The sequence below is a fragment of the Vanessa cardui genome, chromosome 10, assembly GCF_905220365.1.
Source record: "Vanessa cardui chromosome 10, ilVanCard2.1, whole genome shotgun sequence".
Lineage (NCBI taxonomy): Eukaryota > Metazoa > Arthropoda > Insecta > Lepidoptera > Nymphalidae > Vanessa > Vanessa cardui.
The window spans coordinates 503,886-522,818 of NC_061132.1; the positions used below are offsets into that span (position 1 = coordinate 503,886).

Genomic DNA, 18,933 nt, shown 5'->3' on the forward strand with positions numbered 1-18,933 from the left:
ATTTTACTACCTATATCAAGTTTTCAAAGCATAAATTACTAATAATAAAATGTAATTTTTAGTCTCCGCAAAAGTAACACTGTATGTCTTTATCTTCCTGTTGTACTTTAATTAATTTAACCATACGACTGTGCCGAATTTGATGAAATTTAGCTTGAAGTTCAAGGAAGAACGTGTGCTAATTGATAAGGCAGAGACATCACGACCCTGCGAGTATAACGCGAGCGAAGCCGGGGCTACACATTGGACAGACAATAAATTAAACGATAAAATTATTTTTCAAATTTATTTAAAAAAGGAACATCAATGTTTGTTCTACTGCTTGTATTCCTCAAGTATCAAGCACTATTTCTCGCTCTATAATACAAGTTTGCAAGACGAGCTGACGAAGCGATACCTTCCCAGGTTTCTGTGTTTATTTGGTTGATGTATTGAGGGGGAACAACAAAATTGTACCCATAGCCAGGTAACTCCAGAGTATAGGAAAAAGGTACGCCTACTTCCTGAAAAAGAAATATAAAACATAATTACAGTCAACTATTTTACACTTTAAGAAAGATAGATCATACATCATCTCGGCTATCACTACATACATAGTATAAAACAAAGTTTGTCGCTGTATATGCTCAGTATATTATCTTTAATAGTATGCAACGGATTATGATGCCGTATTTGTATATATTTATATGTACAATGTACATAAGGTGATTCAAATCTCATTCATTTTAACATTCATCATAATTTAGTAGAGACACAGTAATGTAAAGATTTCTTATAATGTGTTTATTCGTAAATACTACACATTACTTGCGCTTACATTTCAAACGCTAACTGAACCCTACATAACAGATCAAATGTATATCCTTTAGAAGGGATGCTAGTTATAAAAAAAAATCGTACCTGTCCATAATCCTGAGCACTTCCAGAGGTCCCGTACAAAACAAGATTACTGTTTCCAATTAAATAATAAGGAGCAATAGGCAGTTTGTTTACATCAATAGCCGCGCCCATCGCTGCTGCGACATGATGTAACTGAGCGACATTAGCCGGCAACGTTCCGTTACCAAATCCGAACAGAAGATAATTTCCGTGACTGTGAATATTCATGTACAATTGTAAGCGGTCTATATTCTCCAGGAGAATATCTCTAACGTATCGTGCCTCTGGCTCAGAGAATGCGACGTGACCTGGGTAGGTGTTGGAGCAAGGGTTAGATGAAACACCGATGGTGTTGAAGTTGACGTCAAAGTTTCTGTTCGCATCGACGCCCCAGCATTCTGCGCTTACTTCTGGGTTGTACGAACGAGTACGGCGCCAAAGACGGTCCTGTAATGAATGGTATATTTATTATTTGGTTGTAAATGACTCTCTTGCTGGTTTAGAGCCGCAAATCACGAGCAGAATTCGGGCGTCACCCAAGATCGAGCTGATAGAAAGGTATTAAGTTTTACTGTCAAAAACATCGGAATAAAGCTCGAAGTATTGTATAATATTCATATTATTTAATATTTCATAGCCAACCTATATTTAAGAAATGGATCAAGCGGAACTCACAAAACTAATTAATTTAGATAAACATTAAAATACACTATTTCTTTTAACGGTATAATCAAACATGATAAGTAAATTACCTACAAAAGATCAAAGCATTTCTATTTTTGATATTCTAACATAAAACCTTAATATATACCACCAAAAGGGTTGATCCAAGTCGCGCTGGGATTGGAAACTAAATAAAACTCCTATTTCACCTGGACCCAAGAAGATCAGCTAGGATTAAGTGTGTATATAAAAGTAACCATACAAATCCCTTACATCAGTGTGGCTGTATTCATAGCCATCGGGATTGGCGATAGGCAACACGATCCAGTCAATGTTCTCGAGGAGGTCTCGATCCTGATCCCTCAGATTCTCTACTAGCCGGTGGATAGAGTACAGAGCAACAGGAACTGTCACCCACTCTCGCGCGTGTAGAGTCGCATCGAGGAAGTATATCGGTTTGCTGGCGTTGGAAAAGTTTGTAGTTGATATCTAAGGAAAGATAACAAATTATTAAGAAATTGTTTACTTCTAAAAAGCATACTAATAACCAATACTAATATTATACATATGAATGTGACTAAGTTTGTCTGCCTGTCGCTCTTTCACGACCAAATGTCTGATCCGACCTTTTACCTAACACGTGACAAACAACCCTTGAAACGCGAGTGAAGGTGCGGGCGTCTACTAATAAAAATATATTAAAAAATCTCCCATTCTTAAATTGGGAAAGAAAACTAAAGAAAATAGTAATCATTGTAATTAAAGAGTTCTAAAGAAGTGCTACTTACCTTCAAATACTTGATAGCTCGGCCTTCGAAGCTGGGTCCAGCATTCACCAGCGTCACTAAGCCTGGATATTCTTGAGCTAATCTTTCCATATACGCGTCGACCTGTAAAATCAAAAAATCAAAATCAAAATAAACTTTATTCAAGTAGGCTTTTATAAGCACTTTTGAATCGTCATTTTACAATTAAGTGAAGCTACCACCGGTTCGGAAAGTAGATTCTACCGAGAAGAACCGGCAAGAAACTCAGTAGTTACTCTTTTTTAACATTTAAAAAATACAACGTCATGTTAATTAAATACAATTATTTAAATTAATGTATCCTGCTTGGAAGTCAACAGGTATTAACTCCACGCTTTTTTATCATCTACAAAATCTTGTATCGAATAGTATGCTTTTTCTACCAATGTATTTTTAACAAACGATTTGAATTTACTAAACGGCAAAGTTAAAAATTTCTGCGGAATTTTATTATAGAAACGGATACCTTGCCCCAAGAAGGATCTATTGACTTTGCGGAGTCGGAAACTTGGCGTTATAAGTTTATCCTTACTTCTAGTGCATATACAATGATTATCACTGATTTTATCAAAGTGATCAATGTTACTGTGAATATACATGATATTGTTGTAAATATATTGCGACGCAACAGTAAGTATTCCTACTCTGTTAAAAACATCCCGAAGAGAGTCTCTAGCTCCAAGATTATAAATAAACCGAATTGCTCTCTTTTGTAAAATAAAGACAGATTCAATATCTGCAGCGTTACCCCAAAGTAATATGCCATATGACATAATACTGTGAAAATAACCAAAATAAACTAAACGAGCGGTATCAATATCAGTTAGTTGTCTAACTTTTCTAACCGCGTATGTTGCGGAGCTGAGTCTTCCTGTTAGGGATGATAAATGAGAGGTCCACTGAAGTCTAGAATCCAATTCTATTCCTAAAAACACCGTAGTATCAGCTACTTCAAGACGGTCACCATTTAAAGATATATTATAATTTTGCTTGCTAACATTAGGTAGGGTAAAAACTACACATTTTGTTTTTTGAGCATTCAAAACTAAATTATTTACTGTAAACCAATTGTGTATCTGTGATAATGCACCGTTCACATCGTCATAGTCATTTTTTTTCCTGTCAACCTTAAAAATCAGCGAAGTATCGTCAGCAAACAACACTATATCACAAATACCCTTAACATAGAAAGGAAGATCATTTATATATACTAGGAATAGAAAGGGACCCAAAATTGAACCTTGTGGAACTCCCATTTTTAACGTAGATCCAGAAGACTTTATTCCATTAATGAAAACTTGCTGGATTCTTTGACTTAAATATGAAGCGATGAGATCAAGAGCTTTACCTTTAACACCGTAATATTTGAGCTTATAAAGAAGCGTTTCGTGTTCTACACAATCGAATGCTTTAGATAAATCACAGAATACTCCAATAGCGTTCTGTGATTTCTCCCAAGCATCGTAAATATGTTTGAGAAGCGCAATTCCCGCATCAGTTGTCGAGCGACCTCTTCTAAAACCGAATTGCTCACCATGAAAAATAGCATTTGTACCGAAATGGACGAGAAGTTGATTTAAAATAATTTTTTCGAAAATTTTACTTAAGGATGGGAGTATTGAAATAGGCCTGTAATTACCGGGATCGCTTCTGTTTCCAGTTTTAAAAAGTGGTAAAACTTTACTACATTTTAACAAGTTAGGAAATGAACCCGTGTCCAAACTCTTGTTAAAAATTACTGCTATATACGGAGCAATATCGTATATGATGTTATTAAAAAATTTTACCGAAATGCCCCATATGTCGTTAGTTTTTTTAATATTTATAGTTTTAAATACTTTTATGACATCTATTGCAGAAACCGTTTCAAATGAAAAATCAATAACGCATTTAGAAACACTATTATTTAATAACCTAGCTGCATTTGATGTAGATGATTTTAAATGAAATGTTATTTTATGGGGTACTTTATCAAAAAATGATTCAAATAAATTAGCAACCTCTAATTCAGAACTCGTGTATCTACTACCTGTGTTCAATTCTATTGGTATCATTTCCTTTTTAGGTTTTCCACTAACACTACTAATAACATCCCATGTGGCTTTAATTCTATTATCAGAATTCAGGATTTTTTTCTTTAAATATAAGGACTTAGCAGAAATGCATACTGTTTTAAAAATCAATTAATGTACATTAAGAGTATATATCAAATTATATACATTTGTAGTAATAGTTCATTATAAAAATGAACTATTAGTCATTTACTTATAATTGAAATATTTGATAAGTTTTTTCAACATAAATATTAATATATTTTACCAAATTTATTAATACATGTCTCATATGAAATTGGACACTGAAAATAATATACCATTTATTTATTTTTCATAAAAGTCGAAAAGCTTACATCCTTTTCAAACAAAATACATACTAATATTGTAAATGCGTAAACACTGTCTGTCTGTCTGTTTTTCTCGCTTTGTGTTAAAACTACTGGACCGATTTTTTAGTACACAAATAGTTTAAAGTCTGAGAAAGGACACAGGCTACTTTTTAAATAGAATAAATAAAATTTTAACAAAAAGAAAAACCGACTTCAAACAAAACACTATTTTAAAACAAATGAATATGCACGAAAAAGTAATAAAAATAATTGCGTATTCAACATATTTTTTAGAGTCTTCCTAAGTTAAATGAAATGAAAAATATTAGACTACTTAAAAGTCGATTAAAGATTATATCATGTAGTTATAGATATTGGTATATTTGGAGCCGGTGTCAGCCACGGTGCCCTTGCCCCAACAATCAAAAGAAAGAAGCGATACGAGCCCCTTGATTGATCCAGTATATTATTGTGTAAAAGGTAATTTGTAAAAAACATATTTGTTAAAGTATTCTCGTATTGTTTTTTGATAGATATACTGTAGGGTTTTATTGGCTGACACCGACTCCAAATATAACAATAATTATAACTACATGATATAATCGTTAATCGACTTTTAAGTAGTCTAATATTTTTCATTTCATTTAACTTAGGAAGACTCTAAAAAATATGTTGAATACGCAATTATTTTTATTACTTTTTCGTGCATATTCATTTGTTTTAAAATAGTGTTTTGTTTGAAGTCGGTTTTTCTTTTTGTTAAAATTTTATTTATTTTTTCATTTTAAGTGAAGCTGATGTTGACTAACTAATTTTTTTTAATATGGATAGATTAAGCGTTCCGTTTATATGAGTCAGAAACTACTTCGAGGACAATTTCAAAGGAAACTTGAGAATAAAGCAAAAATAGACTTTCGAAAATGCGGATTTAATACGTCACGCGGCGTAAACTACAAGGATCCCTCGAAAGAGCTGTAATCGAACTCAGCAAAAAAACTTTGAAAAAGACCAACTATATTTCGTACATCATATGACATCACATCACATACACAAAATTTGATTCAAGATAGTAAGAAATTCTGCCCCATATCGCACCCTAACTGCGAGCCGTATAGGAGTTCCATCACTACATAGTATAAAACAAAGTCGCTTTCTCTGTCCCTATATCTTTAAATCTACACAACGGATTTTGATGCGGTTTTTTTTAAAAGATAGTGTGATTCAAGGGGAAGGTTTGTGTATATAATACATGAACAATATAGTAAAGAAACACTGATAATTTTAGAAGTTTGCGATGTGATGTCGTATATAAACAAATTCTGTAGTATATTTAGTATCAGTATTGCACCCGTGCGAAGCCGGGGTGGGTAGCTAGTTGATTATAATATTCGACTATGATAATTACATAAACATAACCACATTACGGAAGGTGACTCAAATATCCAAATAACTTATAAATAAAAGATTCGACCGAGTATCGCTAACGTGCTCCTCAGAATTGTTCCGTTCCCTTCCGTTCCGTTACTTTGTCATGGATCCTGTGCTCAGAACCTTACCAAACTTTCACCAAATTACCCTTGAAGTATATATTTTATAATAAAAAAAGAATTATCAAAATTGGTTAACGTGATTTTCAGTTATTCACCTATTTGTCGCGCATATACATAATGCAAATTTAAGACTTATGTCGTTTTCACATGGATACCATCATCGGAAAAAAAAATAAAAAAAATGGGACCCCACGGGAAGCACTACCTTTCAAACAAAAAAAAAATTATCAAAATCGGTCCACCCAGTGAAAAGTTATGAGGTAACAAACATAAAAAAAAAAAAAAAAAAAAAAAAAAAAAATACAGACGAATTGATAACCTCCTCCTTTTGGAAGTCGGTTGAAAAGTATTGTAAACAAAGAGGTCTTACATCAATGTAATATTTCAAGTTAATTTGTAACTATATTCATATTTTCTATATTCATATTTTCTGTGAGTCGAGATGGCCCAGTGGTTAGAACGCGTGCATCTTAACCGATGATTGCGGGATCAAACCCAGGCAAGCACCGCTGATTCATGTGCTTAATTTGTCTTTTTAATTCATCTCGTGCTCAGCGGTGAAGGATAACATCGTGAGGAAATCTGCATGTGACAAATTTCATAGAAATTCTGCCACATGTGTCTTCCAATGTGCCAACGCTTCTTCTTAAAAGGAGAGGAGGCCTTTAGCCCAGCAGTGGGAATTTACAGGCTAGTGTATTCATATTTTCTACGCGACGAAGCCGCGGGAACAGCTAGTCATATATAACATACCTCAGCGTATCTCGGATAGTCTTCAAACGGCATCCTATTAGTCCTACTTTGTTTCCAACTAGCGACGTGTTCGTCGTATGCTTTGAGAAATCTAAGAAACAATGTCAGCCATTTTAATAAAATTGAGCGATATAAAATAGAGCGAAGAAAAAGAAATTATTTACTATGTGAGTATAAAGTACTTTTAACCTTTTAAATCAAAGCATATGTATGTATGTGTACACGGTACATAAACCAAAACAATTTTTTTTTTTTACAATTTTTATGTGTCTGTTTGTTCCGGCTTATCTCTGGAATGGTTGAACCGATTTTGACGGGACTTTTACTGGGAGATAACTGATATAATAAGGAGTAACTTAGGCTAATGATATTTTTTCCTGAATAATTCAAACGCGTACAAGGTCGATGGCACGGCTAGTAATATCTATACGTATTAATAAATTAAATTTTTTGTAATACCTCACTTAAAAGGCTTCTAAATTAAAATACGTGAAATTTATTCCAGAAGGTTTAGAAGGTTTTTGTAAAGTTTTTTAAAAATATTATATATTTTTTTATTTCTTTCCATTTTTGCGAGATTTTTTCCGAACAAAAAAGGTAAGGACTACCTTACCATATGAATTATTAGAGTCTTATCCCAATACAGCTTAAATTCACGTTTTTCGAGGATTACATCTGGTTTGTATTCATAATAAGCAGTTTTGTCGCTAAAAAGATTGTATTCGAATGAGAGTACAAGTAAAAATAGGCAGCTATTTTGTGCCCATGTCTATAATCTGCCTGTAATTTTTATTTATATCACTTATAAGTAAGCACTTGATTAAGAAAAGTCGAGATGGCCCAGTGGTTTGAAAGCAAGCCCCACTGAATATTCATGTGCTTAATCTCTGTTTATGAAGGAAAACATCGTGAGGAAACCTGCATGTGCCTAATTTCATAGAAACTCTGCTACATGTGTATTCCACCAACCCGAATTGGAACAGCGTGGTGCAATATATTCCGAACCTTCTCCCCAAAGGAAGACGAGACCTTAGCCCAGCAGTTTGAAATTTACAGGCTGTTGTTGATTTAGTATCTCATAGCTGGTTCATATACATACTTGAACGGTATAAAATTCACATGAATGTTATATAATATCTAAAACAATACAATGCTTCATTGCAAAGCCACTCTCAATCTGTTTAGTCTTTGTTTAGAAACAGGAACAATAGAAATGCGACTTGGAGAAATGACTTGAGCCCTTTATGTTGTTTCTTAGCTCTAAAACCACTATCTACACTTCTTAATCATTCCAAAATGGTCTACAGACTTACATACGATAATGAACCTTATAATCACAATTTATCTACTTAGACGACAGTAAACAATCTAGCTGGTTTGTATTGTCCTCATCATCTTCTATATTTTGTGAGATCAGATGACTGAAAATAATTAGCTAAGACAATGTTGGTAACGTATGGTAACAACAGCCTGTAAATTAACCACTGCTGGGATAAAGGCCTCCTCTCCCTTTTAGGAGAAGCTTTGGAACATATTCGGTTAGTGGAATACACATGTGGCAGAATTTCTATAAAATTTGACACATCAAGTTTCCTCACGATGTTTTCCTTCACCGCCGAGAACGAGATGAATTATAAACGCAAATTAAGCACGTGAATATTCAGTGGTGCTTGCCTGGGTTTGAACCCGCAATCGTCGTTTAAGATGGACGCGTTCTCACCACTGAGCCATCTCGCCTCATTAAGACAATGGTTAATGATCTATATTTGATTTTACTCACGGAGCCACATCGGCTAGATGGAGTTGGTGATTTATACCATTTTCTCCCAACGTTTCCAAGAATTTCAGCTTATTCTCAGGTGATACCATGACCAATGCGTTGCGGAGATCTGGAGCGCCATGGTCCCATAAATCAACGTTTAATTCCACTTGCAGATTAAGAAGAACCAGCTGGTCTGATCGATCACGAAGATTAACGGAGTAGACCGAATATCTGGAAAAGAGGAAAGAAATAATAAGAGACAGTAGTTCGATAAGAGGAGAGAGATGTAGATGAAAAAGTTCTCTTTCTTAATAAATATGTTTATATGATATTCCATAGGAACATCTGGCGGGTATATATCTATAAACGAAGAACCTTATCGCCTTAACTTTCCGACACTATTTAGTACCACATCAATGGTCAATGTGAGTATCTTATTTAGAGTTTAGAATACGTGTAACTAAATAGCGGATTGAACCTGGTTAAGCATAAAGTATTCTGTAAGAGGACACTCGAACACAATCGAAACACGACCGTCTAATGCACGTGACAATGACTTTAATAATTATACGTAACATTACACTACAGTACACTACTACAATAATTACAGGAATAAGTTTTCATCATGTGCTTAATTTGTAGTCATTAATCTCGTTTTCTGCCTCTTATGTATCAGCCAACCCGCATCAGAGCGTGTTGGGATAAGCCCTAAATCTTCTTTAAATGGATTTACTAGCTGTAACAGTAGTAACGTCAATTATAAACCCGAAAGTAATATTCGAAAACACATACCCAGAATAAGCCTCATTATTTCCTAGCGGTTCTGCATTCGAAAATGCAAAACCACATAATAATACTACTAAGATACTCATTTTCACTAATACTGCGACCAAATACCGAGAAAGATTATCTTCGAACCTATAAAAATTAAATTATTACAATCTTATCTGCTGTTTAATTTTATTATGCTGTATCGATTTACCTACTTTTGTTACGATAAAACTAATAAGAGTTTAACGAATAATTTCCAAGTCATTATTGTTCCCAGTACGAATGTATTAGCCTGTGTTATTAACAGCTCAAGGGACCTAACATTATAGGTCGGATAGTTCGCAATAAAACAATCACAAGCTACGATTAGTTGATCGAGATACACTAGGGACTTTATTGGTTTTAGATCGTGATACAAGTTTTTCTGATAACACTTTACTAATCCTAAAAGTACTTGACAATTATTATGACAACCTCCGTGATCGAGTAATGTGTACAACGGTTTTCATGGGTACCTCACTCAGAGGTCCGGGTTTAATACCCGGCCGAGTCTATGTATAAACATCTTTACTTCTGATTTTCCATGACACAAGTGCTTTAGCTACTTACATTAGGATCAGAGTAATGTATGTGATGTTGTCTAATATTTATTTATTATAATAAAGGTTATTGGCTCTTAATTGAAGTTTCAAATTATTGAAATGTAATAGTCTTTATATAATAAATTTTTGTTAGTACCCTTGGAAATATATTCGCTACAAATATATGATGACTTTTATTTCAATGGCAGGAGGTGCAGTAATAAACAAAACTCAGATTTACACATGCCATTCGATTTATTAATAGCTCTCGTACATTATGAACAACAATTTTGTGTGAAAGAAGATATGGTTAGAAAGAATGTTACTTGTTAAGATGAAATCCAGCTCAGAATTATGGAAGGTAAAGACATGCTGCGCCGACCCCAAATAAAATTGTGATAAGGGCGATTCGACGTATTCCCGTTAGTAGGTAATAGGGGTAACTATTTTCTATAATTTTAACCACCATATGCATAATGCAAAGGTGAAAAATTTTTGACTTATCACGTTTTTAAAATTTTTCAAAATAAGTCAAAAATGCAATTTTAAAAAATATTCAAAAAGACTATCAATTAGAATTTTGTTTTCTTTTGATTTCTAAAACCTATTGATCACTGGTTAATTGTCAATATTATAACAATGATTATAGGTACAAATTTAAAATGCGATATTATTTCAATTTTTTTTTATTTTGTTTTCCAGATAAATGCCTTAAAATCATAAAAAAAACATTATGAAACTTGTCTTGCAAATTATTTTAAAACATAATCATTATAATAATTGCGTAATTATTATCATTTTATGTGTTTTGCGAAATAGTCCATGATAAGTTATATTTTATTCAAATTGATTCTTATTATTGAAATTGGAAACAAAAACACTCCTAGTATTTTATTCAATGTCTTTCCACTTTGTAAAACGAGCTCTCATGTAATAAATATTTAAAAAAATTAAATCAAATTCTTGCCCAGTTTAATATAAATGCTAATTTTATAGTGAGCAATACGTTTTCACTGAGGATTGCTTCATGAAAGACGCAGGAATAACGATACTTTAGCCATCCGAGTAAATTCTGTGATTTATCTGAAACATTTATCTCGTTGTGATCAACATGCTTGAAATCTTCTTTGTATTTTTTATTTTCTTAATATATATATCATTATATAGTACAAAACAAAGTCGCTTTTTCTGTCCTATGTATCTTTAAAATTACGGATTTCGATGCGTAAATACAATGGACAGTCGTCCATACATATAATATATATACATAATATATAACTTTCTCAATTAGAAAAAGTACAAATTTTTCGGATAACCTTCATTTAATTTCCCATGTCTGCACACAATCAAAATATACAAATTGTTCTTGCCCATATCTAGAGCGGGTTAATCATATAAAATATTTGGGAGTGACTGTAGATTTTAACTTAAATTTTAAAAAACACATTGATATACTTAGCGGAAGATTAAATAAAATGATCTACATATTTAAAAACCTTAGACATGTAGTAGAAGAAGAACTATTAAAACGAATATATCTGGCTTTATGCCAGTCTCTTATCACATATTGTATTTCTACATGGGGGGGTGCATCAAAAACCACGATAAAAAAAATTGAAGTAGCCCAACGAACAATATTAAAAGTAATGAAGTTTAAACCCTATTTTTATCCAACAAGTTTATTGTATCGAGAAACACATGTACTCACTGTGAGGCAGCTGTTTGTGTTAAGCGTATTGCTTAAGCAGCATAGTGAACTAAAGTACGATCCTACGTTTTTGAGTAAGAGACGAAAACATATCGTAGTTAACTTACCAGAAGGTCTTAATACCGCATTTATGCAAAAATTCTATAGCTTCCTTGGACCTTATTTATATAATAAAATTAACAAAGCTATAAATGTATACAGTATGAATAAGGTAAACTGTAAGCAAAGCATAACTTCTTACCTTCAAAATTTATCGTATGAAGACACGGAAAATCTACTTAACATCCTACACTAAAATTAACTTTCTATCAAAAATACATCTGATTAAAATTATTTCAATATAATATGTACATAGAGGGTATTCTATCTCAGAAACAAAATACTATAATGAACACACACACACACACACACTCACACACAGACACACACACACACACACACACACACACACACACTCACGTCACATTACAATACAATAGAAATAATAAGAAAGGCACATAATTTGTTATTAAAATAATAACAATTGCAATTGTATAAAGTTAGTATAAGATACTATAATTAAGTTTTTGGCTAGCCAAATTTTTATGAATAGCCCTTTCCGATGGGAGTCGGCGCTGTTCGCTGAGACACAGGTTCACCTAGTTCAGCAACAGATGATTCCGCTTTGTTACGTGGTGCATACTTTAAGGAACTTATTGTTAACTGAAATACCTTGTAATTGCTTTTTTTTGGAGACAATAAATTATTATTATTATTATTATTTTGTTATTCTTAACAACTCGGCTTAGAGCCGGTATTTACGTCATTCCCACGGGCCGAAGCCAAGTGGTCAGACACGTCTTAAAAATTGAAAGCTCTAAAGCAATTCCCGTTCCCCATCAGTTGCAAAAAATTTGCGTACAATTCTGCAAGTGTTTAGTATCACGGCCTTCTGCATATTTACATATAGAAAATTTGGAAGATTTAAAGTTTTTACAGATACGTGCATTTGTTTGGGTATGATGCCAGTAGTAGACAGAACTATTGGGACTATAGTAACTTTCTGCAAGTGCCACATACGTGCTATTTCTTCTTTTAGTTCCGTGTATTTTGTAAGTTTTTCATTTATGGTGCTTTGCAGATTGTGTGTGTTGGGGATGGCAATGTCAATTAAAAAGGCAGATTTTTGTACTTTGTCGACTATTGTTATGTCAGGTCTGTTGTAGTGAACTGTTCGATCTGTAAGTATTGCTCTGTCGTAGTATAATTTGTGAGTGGTGTTTTCTAGTACCGTTTCGGGTGTATATTTATAGTATGCTGTTTTGTTAGATATTAATTTGTACTTTAGAGCCAGTTCTTGGTGGACTATATTTGCTACCTGATCGTGTCTGTATTTATAATCTGTTTGTGCTATTGCTCTGCATGCGCCAGTTATATGCTGTATGGACTCCGAAACACTATTGCAACGTCGACATAAATCAGTGCTTAAGTTAGGTATTCTCATTATGTATTTCTGGTAATTACGAGTCTCAATAACTTGGTCCTGTATTGCAATCATAAACCCCTCAGTCTCAGGAAAAAGCTCGCCTCGACTCAGCCACGCGTTCGACGCATTTATGTCGACGTTACTACGGCATAGGTCTTGACGGTGTCTTCCGTGTAGTGACTTACGGGCCCATTCGCTTATTTTAACATTTCGATCTATTTGTTCTTCATTGTTTTGCGTGTTTTTATCCTGTAAGTTTAGCGGTGTGAGTTTTTTATCGGTTTCAACTATTGCAGTGTGTAGTTTTGATGTGTTAGATTTAGTGTAAAAGTATTTTCGTAGGTTTGTAATTTGGTTATTGTGCATGTTTATTATGTCTATAATACCTCTCCCTCCCTCACTTCTTGGCAGAGTCTGTCTTTGTACGCAAGCTCTTGGATGGTGTTTTCTGTTTTTTGTCATGGTGGTATTAATATTTCGCTGCAATTGTTTTAAGTCGTTCTTTGACCATTTAAGTATACCGAAAGAATATATTAAAATGGGGATAGCAAAGGTGTTGATGGCTTTAATTATGTTTTTGGAATTAAGTTGTGTTTTCAATATCCTATTCAGTCTATAATTAAATTGTTGTTTAATTTTTATTTTGGTTTCTTTTTCTAATATCTGTTTTGCCTGATTGAAACCTAAATATTTATACGTATCGTTTTCTTCTAAGGGATCTATTGTTTCTCCGGTTTGTAGTTGATAATGCATTAGATGATTACGACCTGCTTTAATTGAGTTGATTTTACATTTGTCAATGCCGAACTCCATTTTAATATCCTGAGAGAAATTTTCAGCTAATTTAATTAAGTTTTCAAGCCCCTTTTCTGTAGATGAGAATATTTTTATATCATCCATATAAAGTAAGTGATTAATATTTATAAGCTCAATGTTATTTGTTAAACTGTTTGTGTGTTGTAATGTGTATCCATTGCTTGTAGAGTTTAAAATAGTAGAAAGGGGGTTCAAAGCAAGGCAGAACCATAGAGGACTTAAAGTATCGCCTTGGAAAATACCCCGTTGTATTTTGATTTCATCGGTTTCAATAGTTTTATTTTGTAAACTAATTGTAAGTTTAGTAGTCCAAAGAGATATAGCGCGCTGTAAAAAATTTATGATTTGTGGGTTTATTTTGTAGATATGTAAAATCTTTATTAACCAGCTATGTGGCACGGAGTCGAATGCCTTTTTGTAGTCAATATAGACAGTATACAGATCTTTTTTCATTTTTTGCACTTGTTTTGAAATAACTGTATCAATGGTTAGTTGTTCTTTACATCCCTGGCTATTTTTTCTACATCCTTTTTGTTGTTCTTCTAAAATTGCGTTTTTTTCTAAATGATTGTAAATAGAGTGTGTAAGACATGCGGTAATGATTTTGTAAATTGTTTGAAGACAGGTAATTGGTCTATATTTAGAGGGATTTGCGGTATCATTAGGGTCCTTGGGAAGCATGTAAGTAATACCTTTTGCTATGTATTGTGGCATTGAGCTTGGGTTTGCAATAAAGTTATTAATATGAATGTACAAATAGGGGTGTATATATGTGAACTTCTTGTACCAGTAGTTATGAATTCGGTCAGGACCGGGTGCTTTCCAATTATGTAATCGTTTTAATACAATATTAAATGTTTCTATCGGGATTTGTCTGAATTCCATCGGTTCAGTAGTTTCATGTCTGTGCATTTCTTCTTTGATCCAGTTAGCTTCATGATTGTGGTTGATTGGGGCTTCCCATATGTTAATCCAGAATTTTCTTAGTTCGTCTCTGGGTGGCAGATTTGTATCGTGCATGGTTGAGTTTTTAGTACAATTAGTTAGGTTAGTACTTTGAGTTCGAATATTTTGGTAAAATTTTCTTTCATTAGTTTTGAATTGAGCGTTTTCTGTTTTTCGAGCTGTGCATGCTAAGTATCTTTTAAGACGGCAACTAAAGACTGACAATTTTTGTTTGAGAGTGTCTAAGAACTGTGTGAGTTGTACGTTATGTTCTTCATGTTGTGTGTGTACTTTATAATGTTCTAATATTGAATCTACCTCTAGTTTAAGAGCGCAATTGTTGTTACCATTTATAACTTGTGTCAGTTTACCTATATATTTTCTTAACTTCAGTATCCTACGCTCTAATCGTTTTTGCCAATTTGGCTTCTGAGTCTTAGTCTGAGGGAGGGTTTTGTTATGGAAAGGGAGACTTAATTTTGTTCCATTAATTTTAGCTGAAGTCCATGCTGCGGAGTATATGATTGTTTGTTCACTTTCAAATGTCGTATTTTCGTCTATGTATTTGGGTAAGATTGATGTATTAATATATGTTATTATTTTTGCTAATTTTTTTGAGGTATTTTGTTTCGGTATATAGGGGCGACAGTTTGGATCAGTAGTTTTGAAATATTCTAATGCTTGCTGAAAAGTATCGTCTATTTCTGAATCTACATACTGAGGAGTTTCTTCTTTATTGTTTTTATCTTGTATATGATCATCTATTTGTATTCTGTTTAAGTCATTTATTATCTTCCATTGATTATCCTCATTATCTTCATTACATGTTGTATCTTGCTCGCATCTTTTAGCAGTTGCTATGTCTGTAATGCCAATCTCATTAGTGACCTCCTGTTTTAGTTCTTCTAATCGAGTACTGGGTATAAGTTTATTGTTTATTATTACTCTTCTTTGGTCGGCTACTCTTTGTTCGCTTATATGTACGAGATGTGGATATTTTTCAATAAACTTTTGGTGTAGTATTTTCCTATATGATGTCCTATTAGTATTCATGTGTGTAATCTTATAATACAACCTTATTATTTCTTCGTTAATTTCGTTACTCCACCGCATTCTTTGATTAGTCCGACCCTGATTGGAATGCGTTTGAGTGGGTGAATGTGATGATAATTCTGTTACATGATTTGCATGTAGAAGTGTATCAACTTTATTGGCACTTGATATATCGACTGCTAAGCTATGTAAATATGCTTTGGCTTCATTGCGTGCTTTGTTTTTATCTTCAAGCGTTAATAATTTATTACGTTCTATTGCTCTGCGTTGATCGCCTACGCGTTGTTTACTAACTTCCATGTCCGGGAATTGCTCTAAGAATTTTGTATGCAAGTCGGTTAAGTAGGATGTAGTATCTTCTTCTAATGACGTTAAAATATAATATGTACGCAGGATGAACATGTTCATTTCTTTAGTCCATTTTTTGCGCGCACGCTTAATAGTCTTAACGGGTGCAGACTCATCAACATTTGTCGACTGCACAACGTTTTCAACTAATAACGGAGAATGACTGCGAAAAGAGGTATTTGTGGAAGAATTAGGATGGTTAAAGGTATTTATGTAAGAGGGTGTACTAGAGGATATTGATGAAAATGAAGATTTTGGAGAGGATGCAGGGTTTGATGCTGGGTTCTGAGAATATCCCTGTGGTTCAGCTGTAACTTCGACATCGGAAGCCCGCCTGTTCAACTCCCGATGATCGGCTGTAGCTTGTTTTGCGACGAGGGCCCGCCTGCTCAACGCCTCGTCGCCGGTGGACCGCATGCTGTAGCATCCAGCACCGGCTCCAGATGCGCCCCGGCGACCCCCGGGAAGTGACCGTAAATTATATCTATTAGTTTTATCCATCATGCTCCACGGGGGTTGGGAATGATTAGTTTAGATAGAGTAGCCTGGGTTATTTGGGCTTCATAGATTCTCCCATTAAAGGGGTATTTGGTCAAGATGTTTAGACCTGTTTCTTGTTTCTGCTATCCTTAAGCCCCCCCACCACGACAAGGTTCATTCCCTGGGGGGGTTATTATTATTATTATTATACAATATCTCACTTTTATCATAACCAAAAAAAAACACGTTTGAAATACTAGGGATATACATATAACATTAGTACAGAACGATTTGTGTTGGTTTTAGGACTCCTTATAATCTTTACATAGTATAAAACAAAGTCGCAGTTTCTGTTCATATATCTCTGTATGCTTAGATGATGCGGTTTTTTTAATAGATAGAGGAGAGGATTCGAGAGGAAGATTTTTATATATAATACATGGAAAATATAGTAAAGAAACACTAATAATTTTAAAAGTTTTTAATGTGATGTCGTAAATATATAGTCTTGGTATATTTAGTATCAGCATTACACGCGTGCGAAGCCGGAGAGGGTCGTAAATAAACTATTATTTATAAAATTAATTTCAACATATAGAATATCAACGTTAGTGACTACAATACAAAATATATTTATACATACTACAGGCTAAAATTTTGAGACCGCTTAAAGGACGATAGTGAAATAAGAGTTAAAAATAATTTAAGTATAGGAAATAAACAATTCAATTATCGAATAAAGGAACCTTTATCCCAAAAAAAGATAAATCAGTCAATGTTCGGGATTAATATGATATTAATGTATGTGATATTGTCTCATATTTATTTATTTATTATTTATTTATAATATTTTAAAATGATTTATTTTTAAGTCACGAACATAATTGAATATATAATATTGAATAATATTGAATATATAAATTGTATAAGTAATTTATTGATTCTTTATTTTGTAATATTGTTTTAGAAGACAAAGATGATGCATATTTCTGTTAATCACTTCCCATAAATGTTCTATATGCGCTGTGCATCATTTTTAAGAATATTTAGGGTGTATATGCCACCGTTTGATTACGAGATTCGTTAGATTATTAGTAATCTATGGAAATATTGTGAACCATGAAATATTGCAATTTAATGTATTATTTTTCGATACATTGTAATCTATCGTAGTTAAACTGTTAGATTACAATCTGTCTCGTGTCAAATTGTCAACAGTCGAAAGCTCTTGCTGATTGGCTGGTTTTATTTTAAGAGCGTCCAATCATATGTCACCGTTTAATCTGACGAGACAGATTGTAATCTAACAAATTTTGAAATCTTACGGTGACATAATATAATAGTGGTATACATAATAATTTAAAGGTTGTGGACGAGACTCCACATAAAATTCAGTTTTAAAGTTACTTTCCTTTAATATGTTTGAATTTCCTTTTTTACAGAACGCAAGGTTAATTATAATGTAATATTCACAAATCTCCGGTGTAAACATATGTCTAGATCTTAAATAATTAGTTAACTGCTGGAGGTTTGTGTAATAAAAATGGAGACCGTTCATTGGACAGTATGAGAATGCTTATGCTGATGACTTGCTTCCATTAAATGGAAATAAAATTAGCGTAGCATTCACTCAAATTTTGAGGGGTTGACACGTTAAATAAGATTGATGCCCTTAATAAGAATTCCCTTAGTCATATCTAACTACACCAACTTGTAAGAACAGCTCTCCTCTGTAGTAACTTTCTTTTTTACATCACTAGTGACCTCAGAGCGCAACAAGATTAAAATAAGAAAATCAAAATGAAGTCACTTACCAAAAAGGGTCACCCTAATGCCTTTATAACTTACTTCAGGAAATTTTTAGTTCATTTCCAGAATTATTTAAAGACTCAAATGTATGACGTAGCCTCCGGTCTGAATATAACTTTTTACATAGTTTTAACTTAACTGTCAAAAGTAAATTACATTTT

General features: G+C 33.4%; 1 protein-coding gene across 1 annotated transcript; it reads right to left on the reverse strand.

Moving 5' to 3' along the window:
• Nucleotides 1-272: 272 nt before the first annotated feature.
• On the reverse strand, nucleotides 273-16,984 carry LOC124533041 (carboxypeptidase B-like). The gene is made up of 10 exons (XM_047108210.1): nucleotides 16,818-16,984; nucleotides 16,430-16,646; nucleotides 14,019-14,143; nucleotides 9,589-9,714; nucleotides 8,815-9,027; nucleotides 7,035-7,125; nucleotides 2,331-2,432; nucleotides 1,816-2,031; nucleotides 901-1,326; nucleotides 273-503 (listed from the first exon to the last, which is right to left on the reverse strand). Exons 1-10 carry the CDS (start codon nucleotides 16,982-16,984, stop codon nucleotides 339-341), a joined length of 1,848 nt encoding a protein of 615 aa, XP_046964166.1. The 3' UTR covers nucleotides 273-338.
• Between the last annotated feature and the right edge of the window lie 1,949 nt (nucleotides 16,985-18,933).

Bases quoted from the DNA above. Each gene is read 5' to 3' on its own strand.
- LOC124533041 (XM_047108210.1), bottom strand. From the start codon at position 16,984: ATGGATAAAACTAATAGATATAATTTACGGTCACTTCCCGGGGGTCGC. The intron at 9,715-14,018 runs GTATAAATATTT...TAATTTTTATAG, and splicing joins CCCTTAGAAGAAAACGATAC to GTTCGAAGATAATCTTTCTC. The intron at 504-900 runs GTACGATTTTTT...TTTCTTTTTCAG, and splicing joins GTGCTCAGGATTATGGACAG to GAAGTAGGCGTACCTTTTTC.